The sequence below is a fragment of the Cherax quadricarinatus genome, chromosome 91, assembly GCF_038502225.1.
Source record: "Cherax quadricarinatus isolate ZL_2023a chromosome 91, ASM3850222v1, whole genome shotgun sequence".
Lineage (NCBI taxonomy): Eukaryota > Metazoa > Arthropoda > Malacostraca > Decapoda > Parastacidae > Cherax > Cherax quadricarinatus.
The window spans coordinates 3950007-3964962 of record NC_091382.1 but is presented as its reverse complement, the minus strand read 5'-3'; the positions used below and the strand labels follow the sequence as shown (position 1 = coordinate 3964962).

At 44.5% G+C, this 14956-nt stretch overlaps 1 protein-coding gene across 11 annotated transcripts in view; it reads right to left on the bottom strand.

Moving 5' to 3' along the window:
- The window catches only part of LOC128704860 (CAP-Gly domain-containing linker protein 1), a 308119-nt gene that overhangs the window by 185788 nt on the left and 107375 nt on the right, over positions 1 to 14956 (bottom strand). For 8 of the 11 annotated variants that reach the window (XM_053800027.2, XM_053800017.2, XM_053800028.2 and 5 more), the window contains exons 5-6: positions 13353 to 13421; positions 11360 to 11434 (exon numbers count right to left, since the gene is read on the bottom strand). The exons of 1 other annotated variant lie outside the window; for it this stretch is intronic. In XM_053800027.2, coding sequence (XP_053656002.2) covers positions 11360 to 11434; positions 13353 to 13421 — 144 coding nt within the window. The remainder of the gene's footprint in view (positions 1 to 11359; positions 11435 to 13352; positions 13422 to 14956) is intronic. 2 more of the 11 variants (XM_053800020.2, XM_053800019.2) reach the window with 2 other exon arrangements.

Genomic DNA, 14956 nt, shown 5'->3' with positions numbered 1-14956 from the left:
CATTGTGGGAACACCAGCAGTATGTTGCTACACTGTTGTATATGGTAGCTACATTGTGGGAACAACAGCAGTGTGATGCTACACTGTTGTATATGATAGTTACACTGTGGGAACACCTGCAGTATGTTGCTACACTGTTGTATATGATAGTTACATTGTGGGAACACCAGCAGTGTTGCTACACTGTTGTATATGATAGTTACATTGTGGGAACACCAGCAGTGTGATGCTACACTGTTGTATATGATAGTTACATTGTGGGAACACCAGCCGTGTTGCTACACTGTTGTATATGATAGTTACATTGTGGGAACACCAGCAGTGTTGCTACACTGTTGTATATGATAGTTACATTGTGGGAACACCAGCAGTGTTGCTACACTGTTGTATATGATAGTTACATTGTGGGAACACCAGCAGTGTTGCTACACTGTTGTATATGAGAGTTACATTGTGGGAACACCAGCAGTGTTGCTACACTGTTGTATATGATAGTTACACTGTGGGAACACCAGCAGTGTGATGCTACACTGTTGTATATGATAGTTACATTGTGGGAACACCAGCAGTGTGATGCTACACTGTTGTATATGATAGTTACATTGTGGGAACACCAGCAGTGTGATGCTACACTGTTGTATTTGATAGTTACATTGTGGGAACACCAGCAGTGTTGCTACACTGTTGTATATGATAGTTACATTGTGGGAACACCAACAGTGTTGCTACACTGTTGTATATGAGAGTTACATTGTGGGAACACCAGCAGTGTTGCTACACTGTTGTATATGATAGTTACATTGTGGGAACACCAGTCTCAGTAGTAGTAACCAGTTACCAGTAACCAGTGTACCAGTAGATGTCTCACTACCAACCGTTTCTGCGTGAATCACTGTCTGTATTCATATTGTGCTGACCACAGCAGTATTCAAAGACCCCCTCACATATGGGTACTGTGGGCGGTCAGTTATACGAGAGTGAGCAAGGAGGCAGGTTCACGGCTGTTAGGGCGCTTCACACATTATCCGTAATTATACGTACTTCCAGCCTACGTGAGTATTACTTTACCCTATCCACGTGTTCGAACCCCCACATGATACCAGCCGTGTGATGCTACACTGTTGTATATGATAGTTACATTGTGGGAACACCAGCAGTGTGATGCTACACTGTTGTATATGATAGTTACATTGTGGGAACACCAGCAGTGTTGCTACACTGTTGTATATGATAGTTACATTGTGGGAACACCAGCAGTGTTGCTACACTGTTGTATATGATAGTTACATTGTGGGAACACCAGCAGTGTTGCTACACTGTTGTATATGATAGTTACATTGTGGGAACACCAGCAGTGTTGCTACACTGTTGTATATGATAGTTACATTGTGGGAACACCAGCAGTGTGTTGCTACACTGTTGTATATGATAGTTACATTGTGGGAACACCAGCAGTGTTGCTACACTGTTGTATATGATAGTTACATTGTGGGAACACTAGCAGTATGTTGCTACACTGTTGTATATGATAGTTACACTGTGGAAACACCAGCAGTATGTTGCTACACTGTTGTATATGATAGTTACATTGTGGGAACACCAGCAGTATGTTGCTACACTGTTGTATATGATAGTTACATTGTGGGGACACCAGCAGTGTGTTGCTACACTGTTGTATATGATAGTTACATTGTGGGAACACCAGAAGTGTGTTGCTACACTGTTGTATATGATAGTTACATTGTGGGAACACCAGCAGTATGTTGCTACACTGTTGTATATGATAGTTACTCTGTGGAAACACCAGCAGTGTGTTGCTACACTGTTGTATATGATAGTTACATTGTGGGAACACCAGCAGTATGTTACTACACTGTTGTATATGATAGTTACATTGTGGGAACACCAGCAGTGTTGCTACACTGTTGTATATGATAGCTACATTGTGGGAACACCAACAGTGTTGCTACACTGTTGTATATGATAGTTACATTGTGGGAACACCAACAGTGTGTTGTTGAACTATTCTGTATGATAGTTACATTGTGGGAACACCAGCAGTGTTGCTATACTGTTGTATATGATAGTTCCATTGTGGGAACACCAGCAGTGTGTTGCTGCACTTTTCTGTATGATAGTTACATTGTGGGAACACAAGCAGTGTGTTGAACTATTCTGTATGATAGTTACATTGTGGGAACACCAGCAGTGTTGCTACACTGTTGTATATGATAGTTACATTGTGGGAACACCAGCAGTGTGTTGCTGCACTATTCCGTATAATAGTTACATTGTGGGAACACCAGCAGTGTGTTGCTGCACTATTCTGTATGATAGTTACATTGTGGGAACACCAGCAGTGTGTTGTTCCACTATTCTGTATGATAGTTACATTGTGGGAACACCAGCAGTGTGTTGTTGAACTATTCTGTATGATAGTTACATTGTGGGAACACCAGCAGTGTGTTGTTGAACTATTCTGTATGATAGTTACATTGTGGGAACACCAGCAGTGTGTTGCTGCACTATTATGTATGATAGTTACATTGTGGGAACACCAGCAGTGTGTTGCTGCACTATTCTGTATGATAGTTACATTGTGGGAACACCAGCAGTGTGTTGCTGCACTATTCTGAATGATAGTTACATTGTGGGAACACCAGCAGTGTGTTGCTGCACTATTCTGTAAGATAGTTACATTGTGGGAACACCAGCAGTGTGTTGCTGCACTATTCTGTATGATAGTTACATTGTGGGAACACCAGCAGTGTGTTGCTGCACTATTCTGTAAGATAGTTACATTGTGGGAACACCAGCTGTATGTTGCTGCACTATTCTGTATGATAGTTACATTGTGGGAACACCAGCAGTGTGTTGCTGCACTATTCTGTATGATAGTTACATTGTGGGAACACCAGCTGTATGTTGCTGCACTATTCTGTATGATAGTTACATTGTGGGAACACCAGCTGTATGTTGCTGCACTATTCTGTATGATAGTTACATTGTGGGAACACCAGCTGTATGTTGCTGCACTATTCTGTATGATAGTTACATTGTGGGAACACCAGCTGTATATTGCTGCACTATTCTGTATGATAGTTACATTGTGGGAAGAAATGCTAGTTATATTTCCCTGTCACTTCACATCACAAGATGTGTTTACAGCTGAGGTACTGAAGTGTGTCAGTGTGAGGTGGCAGATCTCAGTAGAGTCATGAGGATATCGTCAAGCGTCACCCTGTGGTCAGCAACTACTGCTGACTCATGGCTATGCTTCCAGCAGAGCTGGAGTTACTATTACCTTGGATTTACTGTCTCTCAGGGTAGCAGGATAGTAGTTAATCATAACAATAGCACAACTAGCTTCACTAATAGTAATCGTATTCGGTTTATACAAAACTGTGGAGGAATTTATGTTCATTAAAAGGGGCTGTAAGGGGGCTAAGCCCCCTCTATGTTCCCACACTTCCAGTGCAGGTGGGGAATAAGGGGGTGGTCACCCCTAACTCTTTGCTCGATCGCTAACGCACTCAGCTCACACTGAAGTCCAGGGAACGAATCCCCGGTACGGGTGGAAACATTAGGACGTGTTTTATTAAGACACCTGCTGTCCATCTTCACCTAGCAGTAAAATAGGTACCTGGGTGTTAGTGGACTGGTGTGGGTCGCATCCTGAGACAAAATTGACCTAATTTGCGGGACGTTGGTAGTAGCGGTGGTGGTAGTAGTGACGCTTGCAGTAGTGGTAGTGATAGTAGTGACGTTAGCAGTAGTGGTAGTAGTAACGTTAGCGGTAGTGGTAGTAGTGACGTTAGCGGTAGTGGTAGTGGTAGTAGTGACGTTAGCAGTAGTGGTAGTAGTGACGTTAGCGGTAGTGGTAGTAGTGAGGTTAGCAGTAGTGACGTTAGCAGTAGTGGTAGTAGTGACGTTAGCGGTAGTGGTAGTAGTGACGTTAGCAGTAGTGGTAGTAGTAACGTTAGCGGTAGTGGTAGTAGTGACGTTAGCGGTAGTGGTAGTGGTAGTAGTGACGTTAGCAGTAGTGGTAGTAGTGACGTTAGTGGTAGTGGTAGTGGTAGTAGTGACGTTAGCAGTAGTGGTAGTGGTAGTAGTGACGTTAGCAGTAGTGGTAGTAGTGACGTTAGTGGTAGCGGTAGTGGTAGTAGTGACGTTAGCAGTAGTGGTAGTAGTGACGTTAGTGGTAGTGGTAGTGGTAGTGGTAGTAGTGACGTTAGCGGTAGTGGTAGTAGTGACGTTAGTGGTAGTGGTAGTAGTGACGTTAGCAGTAGTGGTAGTGGTAGTAGTGACGTTAGCGGTAGTGGTAGTGGTAGTAGTGACGTTAGCAGTAGTGGTAGTAGTGACGTTAGTGGTAGTGGTAGTGGTAGTAGTGACGTTAGCAGTAGTGGTAGTGGTAGTAGTGACGTTAGCGGTAGTGGTAGTGGTAGTAGTGACGTTAGCAGTAGTGGTAGTGGTAGTAGTGACGTTAGCAGTAGTGGTAGTAGTGACGTTAGCGGTAGTGGTAGTGGTAGAAGTGACGTTAGCGGTAGTGGTAGTGGTAGTAGTGACGTTAGCAGTAGTGGTAGTGGTAGTAGTGACGTTAGCAGTAGTGGTAGTGGTAGTAGTGACGTTAGCAGTAGTGGTAGTAGTGACGTTAGCAGTAGTGGTAGTGGTAGTAGTGACGTTAGCGGTAGTGGTAGTGGTAGTAGTGACGTTAGCAGTAGTGGTAGTGGTAGTAGTGACGTTAGCGGTAGTGGTAGTAGTGACGTTAGCAGTAGTGGTAGTAGTGACGTTAGTGGTAGTGGTAGTGGTAGTAGTGACGTTAGCGGTAGTGGTAGTAGTGACGTTAGCGGTAGTGGTAGTGGTAGTAGTGACGTTAGCAGTAGTGGTAGTGGTAGTAGTGACGTTAGCGGTAGTGGTAGTGGTAGTAGTGACGTTAGCAGTAGTGGTAGTGGTAGTAGTGACGTTAGCAGTAGTGGTAGTGGTAGTAGTGACGTTAGCGGTAGTGGTAGTGGTAGTAGTGACGTTAGCAGTAGTGGTAGTGGTAGTAGTGACGCTAGTAGTAGTGGTGGTAGTAGTGACGCTAGTAGTAGTGGTGGTAGTGACGCTAGTAGTAGTGGTGGTAGTAGTGACGCTAGTAGTAGTGGTGGTAGTAGTGACGCTAGTAGTAGTGGTGGTAGTAGTGACGCTAGTAGTAGTGGTGGTAGTAGTGACGCTAGTAGTAGTGGTGGTAGTAGTGACGCTAGTAGTAGTGGTAGTAGTGACGCTAGTAGTAGTGGTGGTAGTAGTGACGCTAGTAGTAGTGACGCTAGTAGTAGTGGTGGTAGTAGTGACGCTAGTAGTAGTGGTGGTAGTAGTGACGCTAGTAGTAGTGGTGGTAGTAGTGACGCTAGTAGTAGTGGTGGTAGTAGTGACGCTAGTAGTAGTGGTGGTAGTAGTGACGCTAGTAGTAGTGGTGGTAGTAGTGACGCTAGTAGTAGTGGTGGTAGTAGTGACGCTAGTAGTAGTGGTGGTAGTAGTGACGCTAGTAGTAGTGGTGGTAGTAGTGACGCTAGTAGTAGTGGTGGTAGTAGTGACGCTAGTAGTAGTGGTGGTAGTAGTGACGCTAGTAGTAGTGGTGGTAGTAGTGACGCTAGTAGTAGTGGTGGTAGTAGTGACGCTAGTAGTAGTGGTGGTAGTAGTGACGCTAGTAGTAGTGGTGGTAGTAGTGACGCTAGTAGTAGTGGTGGTAGTAGTGACGCTAGTAGTAGTGGTGGTAGTAGTGACGCTAGTAGTAGTGGTGGTAGTAGTGACGCTAGTAGTAGTGGTAGTAGTGACGCTAGTAGTAGTGGTGGTAGTAGTGACGCTAGTAGTAGTGGTGGTAGTAGTGACGCTAGTAGTAGTGGTGGTAGTAGTGACGCTAGTAGTAGTGGTGGTAGTAGTGACGCTAGTAGTAGTGGTGGTAGTAGTGACGCTAGTAGTAGTGGTGGTAGTAGTGACGCTAGTAGTAGTGGTGGTAGTGACGCTAGTAGTAGTGGTGGTAGTGACGCTAGTAGTGGTGGTAGTAGTGACGCTAGTAGTAGTGGTGGTAGTAGTGACGCTAGTAGTAGTGGTGGTAGTAGTGACGCTAGTAGTAGTGGTGGTAGTGAGGTGTCAGCATCAGTACCAAGTGTCACAACTTTACACATGAATTACAGGCAACAGCATCCGCTCTCTCCTCCCCTCTCCCCCCACCACCCCCTGTCATCTCCTGTACCACCTACTTGCCCTCCCCTCTCCCCCCCACCACCCCCTGTCATCTCCTGTACCACCTACTTGCCCTCCCCTCTCACCCCTAAACAACCCCACTCCTCCCCTGCTCACCCACAACACCTCTCTGTCCACTCCCTCTCACCCATATTAACGACCCTCTCAACACGACTGACCTAAATGATGCCTTCCCTCCCGTCTCACATGTTACGTTACTTATATAAATACAGTTACGACACTCAAAACACTGTTACGACACTCACAACACTGTTACGACACTCACAACACTGTTACGACACTCACAACACTGTTACGACACTCACAACACTGTTACGATACACACAACACTGTTACGACACTCACAACACTGTTACGGCACTCACAACACTGTTACGATACTCACAGCACTGTTACGACACTCACAACACTGTTACGACACTCACAACACTGTTACGACACTCACAACACTGTTACGGCACTCGCAACACTGTTACGCCACTCACAACACTGTTACGACACTCACAACACTGTTACGACACTCACAACACTGTTTCGACACTCACAACACTGTTACGACACTCAAAACACTGTTACGGCACTCACAACACTGTTACGACACTCACAACACTGTTACGACACTCACAACACTGTTACGGCACTCACAACACTGTTACGACACTCACAACACTGTTACGACACTCACAACACTGTTACGACACTCACAACACTGTTACGACACTCACAACACTGTTACGCCACTCACAACACTGTTACGACACTCACAACACTGTTACGCCACTCACAACACTGTTACGACACTCACAACACTGTTACGACACTCACAACACTGTTACGCCACTCACAACACTGTTACGGCACTCACAACACTGTTACGACACTCACAACACTGTTACGGAAGTTATAACAACCGTGTTATCTTAATAACAAGATATTAACGTGTAATAACACAAAAGATAGATACATTATTATTCACCTCCTTAAATATCAGTGATGGAGAGAGTAAATGAGAGATAATGGAGTGAAGAACGGATGGGAGAGTAGGAGATAGAGATAATGGGAATAAAAAGGGAGGGAAGAAGGGAGAAGGGAGTTGGGTAATTGGGGAGACAGTCCTAAATCATTCAACACTTCACTCCAGGTGGTGGAGTGGTAAGCCAATGGAAGGCCTCGGTCAGATGACCAAAAGTTCCGGGGCCCAAAACTGTTCAACAGCCTCCCATCAAGCATTAGGGGAATTGCCAATAAACCCCTGGCTGCCTTCAAGAGAGAGCTGGACAGATACCTAAAGTCAGTGCCGGATCAGCCGGGCTGTGGCTCGTACGTTGGACTGCGTGCGGCCAGCAGTAACAGCCTAGTTGATCAGGCCCTGATCCATCGGGAGGCCTGGTCATGGACCGGGCCGCGGGGGCGTTGATTCCCGGAATAACCTCCAGGTAACCTCCAGGTAACCTACCACAGACATTCAAACTTCCTTGCTTCCTTACCACCTCCCAATAATAATAATAATAATAACAACAACAACAATAATAATAATAATAATAATAATAATAATAATAATAATAATAATAATAAATTATCTTTTTCCTGCCTCTACAGCTTTTCAGTAATCCTTATTACTACTAATTTTTTTATCATATTGCTGGATAGTTCTGCTGTTGTTTGGTGGGGGGTTGTACCACTCTGGGGGACCCAGATATAACATTATCCTTCCAAAAGCCAAAAATAAATTCTAGAAAGGGATTTTGAAATCTAGCTTTCGCAAAAGTTTTGAAGAGGTGTCTAGAGTGAGGGAGCCAAGTTATCCGAGAAATGAGAGAATTTTGGGTTTCACTTTACATAAATCTATGCAATATGATCGCAAACAGACGATCTTAACAATACAGAACAAACCACATGGGGATGGAAATCCTTAGCTCTAGATCTTTCACACTCTCGTGCGTCGTCAGGAGCTATGCAATGTTGCAAGACAGCAACAGACAGGAGGCAAGACAGAAGGTATCAGTGGTAACGCATGTCACCAAGTCTTCTGTCTGGCCTCAGAGAATTTCCCTTCCTGTCTGTTGCTGTTTTGCAACATTGCATAGCTCCTGACGACGCACGAGAGTGCGAAAGATCTAGAGCTAAGGATTCTCATCCCGCATGTGGCTTGTTCTGTATATAAATCAATAATTACTGCTGTTTGTAGAGGGTAGGAGTGCTGTCACCTGAGGGTGTGTGTACACTCGTCTATGTGTACACTGTGTGCACTCGTCTGTGTGTACACTGTGAACACTCGTCTGTGTGAACACTGTGAACACTCGTCTGTGTGTACACTGTGAACACTCGTCTGTGTGAACACTGTGAACACTCGTCTGTGTGTACACTGTGAACACTCGTCTGTGTGTACATACTGTGTGTACACACTGCGTGTACACTCGTCTGTGTGTACACTCGGCTGTGTGTACATACTGTGCGTACACTCGTCTGTGTGTACATAGTGTGTACACACAGACGAGTGTACACTCGACCGAGTGTACACACTGATTTGTACTTAGCGAATTGTGCTTCTGGGAGTCGAGTCACAGCTCCTGGGCCTGATTCTTAAACTGCAATCACTGGTGCTATTAGTACTTCTCCTTCTTACCACAATCACTGCCAGCACTGGTTCCAGGCTTCTCAGGTCCAGTCGTATCCAGTTTTCAAACTGTGTACTAACTGTACTTACCTCTACACACCTTCACTTGTTTGTTCTCAACACATGCGCTAACACATGTACACATGTGTCAACACATGTGCACATGCAGCTGGTGTGTATGTTCATGTGTGTGAGGGAGCATATTAGACTTGCGTGACGACTCATGGGCGCCCCCATCATGGGGTGGTGAGGTGGGTATTACCCATGACACGGGTAAAACCCATGGATATATTATTTATAGCTCTCCATAGAGCTTTTCTTCGAAACATAGCTCGGTCAAGCTCTATACAGAGTGAAACATAAAGCTCTCCAGAGAGTGAACCATGACAAAGCTCGACAAAGCTCTACACAGAGTGAACCATGAGAAAGCTCGACAAAGCTCTACACAGAGTGAACCATGAGAAAGCTCGACAAAGCTCTACACAGAGTGAACCATGAGAAAGCTCGACAAAGCTCTACACAGAGTGAACCATGAGAAAGCTCGACAAAGCTCTACACAGAGTGAACCATGAGAAAGCTCGACAAAGCTTCACACAGAGTGCAACATAAAGCTCTCCACAGAGCGAACCATGACAAAGTTCGACAAAGCTCTACACAGAGTGCAACATAACAAAGCTCCACTGAGAGTGAAACACAAAACTCTACACAGAGTGCAACATAAAGCTCTACCTTGCAGGTATGGTACTGACTCAGTGAGTGACTCAGTACTCACCCCTCCCCTCCACGTTACTCACACTCACTTCCCATGCCAGAGCTCCATTACACGCTCTAACATATATAATTATGTTACTCCAGCTTAAAATTATACCAGGAGATCTATAATTTACTTCTATAACAACCACTGTGGATACAGATTAATATTGCTGTTCGTTGTAATTAATATTACAAGGGAATATCCCCGGCTATATTAGGTTATATTGTCTCTTCTGACGTTTTAAATTTGAGTAATATTCTCAAGTTCGGGATATTTTTAGGTATCTAATTCGTGGGTTTACAAGTGAAAGAAGCTGGGTTCGATTCCCGGATTGGGTGAAGCTTAGATCCTGACAGCTGCTGACTCCTGTTTATCTAGAAGTAAATAGGTACCTAGCACTTAGTTTACTGTTGTGGTGGTTGTTAGTTTCTAATGGAAATAAACCCCAACGCTTGGGTTATCCTGGGTTATCCTGGGTTATCCTGGGTTATCCTGCGTTATCCTGGGTTATCCTGCGTTATCCTGGGTCATTAACCTTACAGGGCTAATTATAAAAAAATTATCTTTCTTCTTCTTCTTCTTCTTCTTCTTCTTCTTCTTATTATTATTATTATTATTATTATTATTATTATTATTATTATTATTATTATTAATATTATTATTTTATTAGCCTTCTTCTCCTTGTCCATTTTCTTCTCTTTTTTTCTCCTCCTCCTCCTCCTCCTCCTCCTTAAAAACGTCGTCTGACAGTTCCATCAAGGCTGCAACACTTGTAATAATCTTGCAGGTTATCATGAGGATGTTGCAAGATAACACTGTCTCACAACACAGGATGTGACAACACTGTGAAAATATAAACCACATCACTCACTGGTCTAAAAAAAATTAAGTTTTTCTTGGGCGAAGTGTGACTGCAAACTTACTCTGCCTTACACAAATAACCCGCACATAAAAGAAAGAAGCTTACGACGACGTTTCGGTGTGACTTTGTCAATGGTCCAAGTCGGACCGAAACGCCGTCGTAAGCTTCTCTCTTTTATGTGCGGGTTATTTGTGTATCGTTCCAGTCACGGTATTGTGCCTTTTTTATTATTTACTCTGCCTTCCCTCTCAGCTCACTTCTTTCCCAGGTCAGTCCTGCATAGTGACCTAAGAGGCTTACCACCAGGTCTCCACGTACTGCTAGGAGCATGGGGTCTTGAAGACGTCCCGTGACGTCTTCAAGCACGTCACGTGATGTTTTTTCATGTCTTTGTCAAGAACAGTCATATGGCTATCCTTGGCTCTAGTCCACTTGACGTCTTGCTTACGTAGAGCAAGTCATACTTCTCCAGAAAGCAATGGTGAACCAACAGGGGTAAGTCATTTTTTTTTTCAGTGGGCACAGGGTAAGAAACACAGGCAATCATGTCTTACCAGTGGGCACAGGTCAAAAAACAAAGGCAATCACAACTTACAAGTGGGCACAGGGCAAGCAACAGAGGCAATTATGACCTACCAGCGAGCACAGGGCAAGCAACAGAGGCAATTATGACCTACCAGTGGGCACAGGGCAAGCAACAGAGGCAATCATGACTTACCAGTGGGCACAGGGCAAGCAACAGAGGCAATCATGACTTACCAGTGGGCACAGGGCAAGCAACAGAGGCAATCATGACTTACCAGTGGGCACAGGGCAAGCAACAGAAGCAATCATGACTTACCAGTGGGCACAGGACAAGCAGCAAAGGCGTATTATAACTTACCAGACAGACGACGCACCCCAGCTTCAGACAGACGTCTATGGTGTTTATGGATGTCGTCCAGCACTCCACTGGTGTCTATGGGGAAGACCCATACATACAACAATAAACAACATGCACTATACTAGTATACAGTACTACCATAACAAGTATACATTGTGGCTACAAGCTTCGTCATGCTGACGGATGCAACAGTCTAATACATATGAAAGGAATAATTAGAATGCATTTCGCTAAAATGTGGCTCTCAGGCAGACTTCTACAATGACATGGTAAACTAAGTAAGATAAACAATACTAAAAAGACGTGATTCTAAAAACTAAACAAGGCAAAATATATTGAAACAATAAAGGCTTCAAAATTTAAGTTTGATAAATGGCGCTTAGAAGAAATGAGCTTAAAAGCTATGACTAATATCATTTAAAAATTTCAAGCATAAGATACAGTGAACTTAGATTTAGATTAGATTTTGCCACCGAAGTGGCTAGTTTATTGTGCACCCTATAGATCGACACCATGCCTAACCCTTCTAGGGTAGGGTAGGTGCCTGAGCCCGAGCTTTTAGCTCATAAGACTGTCATTCCCATTTGCCCCCTTGGGGCGGGGATGGCAGACCAGAGAGGCCTAGCTTGTGGCTAGGCCTGGGGAAAGTTGGTCCCAAAGATGAGGAGGTACTTGTGCCTCCTCCCATGGGAGACTTAGGTCTCAGACACTCCCTAAAGAGAGAGCCAAGGCCGGGCCACCACTTGGACAAGGCCCGGGCCGGGAGAATACCGGCTAATCTTTAACTAACTAACTAACTAACTGCACCCCATATCCATCCTGTGGACGGTAGCGCGAGAGCATATGGATACACAAAAGGCCTAGGAACTAGGCCCCAAAGGGTTAACAGGAATACATATGGATTTATATCTACATATCTATAGTTCACTTATCTGTTACAGTGAACTGAGATGCAACATGCAAGGCTATGCACTAGTAAGTCACCTCGTCCTCCGCCTCTCAATGCGTTGGTTACATCTCGTGCAGGGGGATTATTATTATAATCAAGGAGGAAGCACTAAACCCGTAGGATTATACAGCGCCTGTGGAAGGTATTCAGGTTTAATACAGGGAACTGGAGCACAGATCCAATTCCCTAGATCAAGAGCCCCTCACCAGCATCAAGGAACCTCCCTTGAGGGGTCTTGCAGGGGGAACTTAAACGTTTTAACTCCTCGTAGATCATCTGAGTGGTGAACTCCAGACCAACAATTTAATATTAATCTAAGGGCTAAAATAATCTTTAATAAAAAGACCATAAAACATATGCCTTTTTTGGGTAGCGAGAAGAGACTTTGATACCACATCTGATCTGGTACTTAATTTTGTATGGAGTATCGGGTACCCCAGTGGAAAGCCTCAGTTTTGACTAACAAAATCTCACCACTACTATAACAAGCTAATTAATCTAAATGGTTATAACTGACCATAATTTTTAAAGGGGTGGTCCGGTAAGCCAGCGGAAGGCCTCGGTCAGATGACCAAAATTTGCACAACGAGGATCATTTATATATACCAAAGACTGGCTCATCGGGTACTGAAAAAAACGAGTCACAATAAACTGGCTGCAACAGTTGACAAATAACCCAGACTTCCATCCAGGACCGAAACAATTTCTTAACTTTCTGACAAATTAGACACGTGCAACACTTGGGTACCTATATTGTGGAAACGTGTCGTCACAAAGTGGCTTCATCAGTCCAATACAAGGAAGAATAATGAAGATCAGAGGGAGATTGATGTAATCAGTCCCTCAATCTCCTTCCGATCTTCACTATTTTTCCCTTGTATGGACTGATGAAGTTAATGTGTAGCGAAACATTTCCACAATAAGTGTTGCACATGTGTCTAATGTATCAACATGTCGGTTCTCTGACCCATTTATCCACATTCTTAACTTCTCGGTAAGTGTGGGTTATTTGTAAGTATTGTGTAAAGAAATAGGAGCACTCACCCAGGGACTTCTTGCGCACATCGTCACTGAAGCGGCGCCTGGCTACCACCTCGTCTTCATGTAGAGTTGCTGGTAGGGTGATACATGCTACAGTTAGCCTCAACGTCTACGTGTCACACATTAAACATTTACTCATAACACTAGCACTGGGTTGCTAGATTAACATAAAAGGGTAACATCTTACGGGACGCAGAGTTGGGTTACATCACAACGTACTACTGAAGCAATAATTTAGACTTATCAAACATGCAGTGTGTGTGTGTGTGTGTGTGTGTGTGTGTGTGTGTGTGTGTGTGTGTGTGTGTGTGTTGTGTTGTGTGTTGTGTAGTGTGTTGTGTGTGTGTTGTGTTGTGTGTTGTGTAGTGTGTTGTGTGTGTGTTGTGTTGTGTCTGTGTTGTGTTGTGTGCTGTGTTGTGTGTGTGTGTTATGTTGTGTGTGTGTGTGTGTGTGTGTGTGTGTGTGTGTGTGTGTGTGTGTGTGTGTGTGTGTGTGTGTGTGTGTGTGTGTGTGTGTGTGTGTGTATATGTGTGTGTGTGTGTGTGTGTGTGGGGCTATCCACAGATACCTCTGTGAAATATCTAGAAAAAGATACACTTTTAAGTGCTGCCTATCAGAGCTGAGAGTGTATAATGTGATATAAATGTTTCTCTGATTACATATACACAAGCTTATCAAACAAGCTTTACAAGGCTCTATATCTGTCGTGCAATAGAGTGGTAGCATATTCAACTTACATCCAAAAGTACCGGAGATCGAACCCTGGGCTAAACAGGACGTATAGACAAGTCTCCTAACACCAGCTACCCCCACTGTCTAATAGTAAGCATCTATCAGATGTTATGGATCGCATCCTGGGGAAGGACATAATGTTCCCTAGGTAATACTCCACTCTACCTTCTTCTTATTGATTCGCCGGTATTCTCCCGGCCCGGGCCTTTTCCAAGTGGTGGCCCGGCCTTGGCTCCCTGTCTAGGGAGTGTCTGAGACCTAAGTCTGCCATGGGAGGAGGTACAAGTACCCCCTCATCGTTGGGACCAACTGTCCCCAGGCCTAGCCACATTCCCCGCCCTCACGGGGCTCGTAGGGAGAAGCTAGGCCTCTCTGATCTGCCATCCCCGCCCCAAGGGGGCTAATGGGAATGACAGTCTTGTGAGCTGTAAGCTCGGGCTCAGGCACCTACCCTGCCCTAGAAAAGCTGGGCATGGTGTCGATCACTCTACCTGGCTTTCCACAGCTGTCATGGGGATCAATAATCCGAATAAACTGTCGTTAAGTAAGTTTATTCAGGTACAGGTACACATAAATACAGTTAAGTAAATTAACATACCTAAGATGACCCCCCCAAAAAATCAAAGTGACTTAATTCCATTGAGGTCCAGCTTATTAGTAAGCCAGAAGGGTTCATAACCCAAAATAACGCCAGAAAACCAAGCAAAGTGGCTTATTTCCATGGGAGTTCTTAAGTCCTCTTCCCCAGGATGCCACCCACAACAGTAACTAACACTGCTAGATGAGGCAGCGGAAAAATATGTAAGGAAACATGCCCAGTGCCAGATTGAACCTGGGTCCTTCGGTTGTGAGGAGACTTACCAATACGTCCTGAC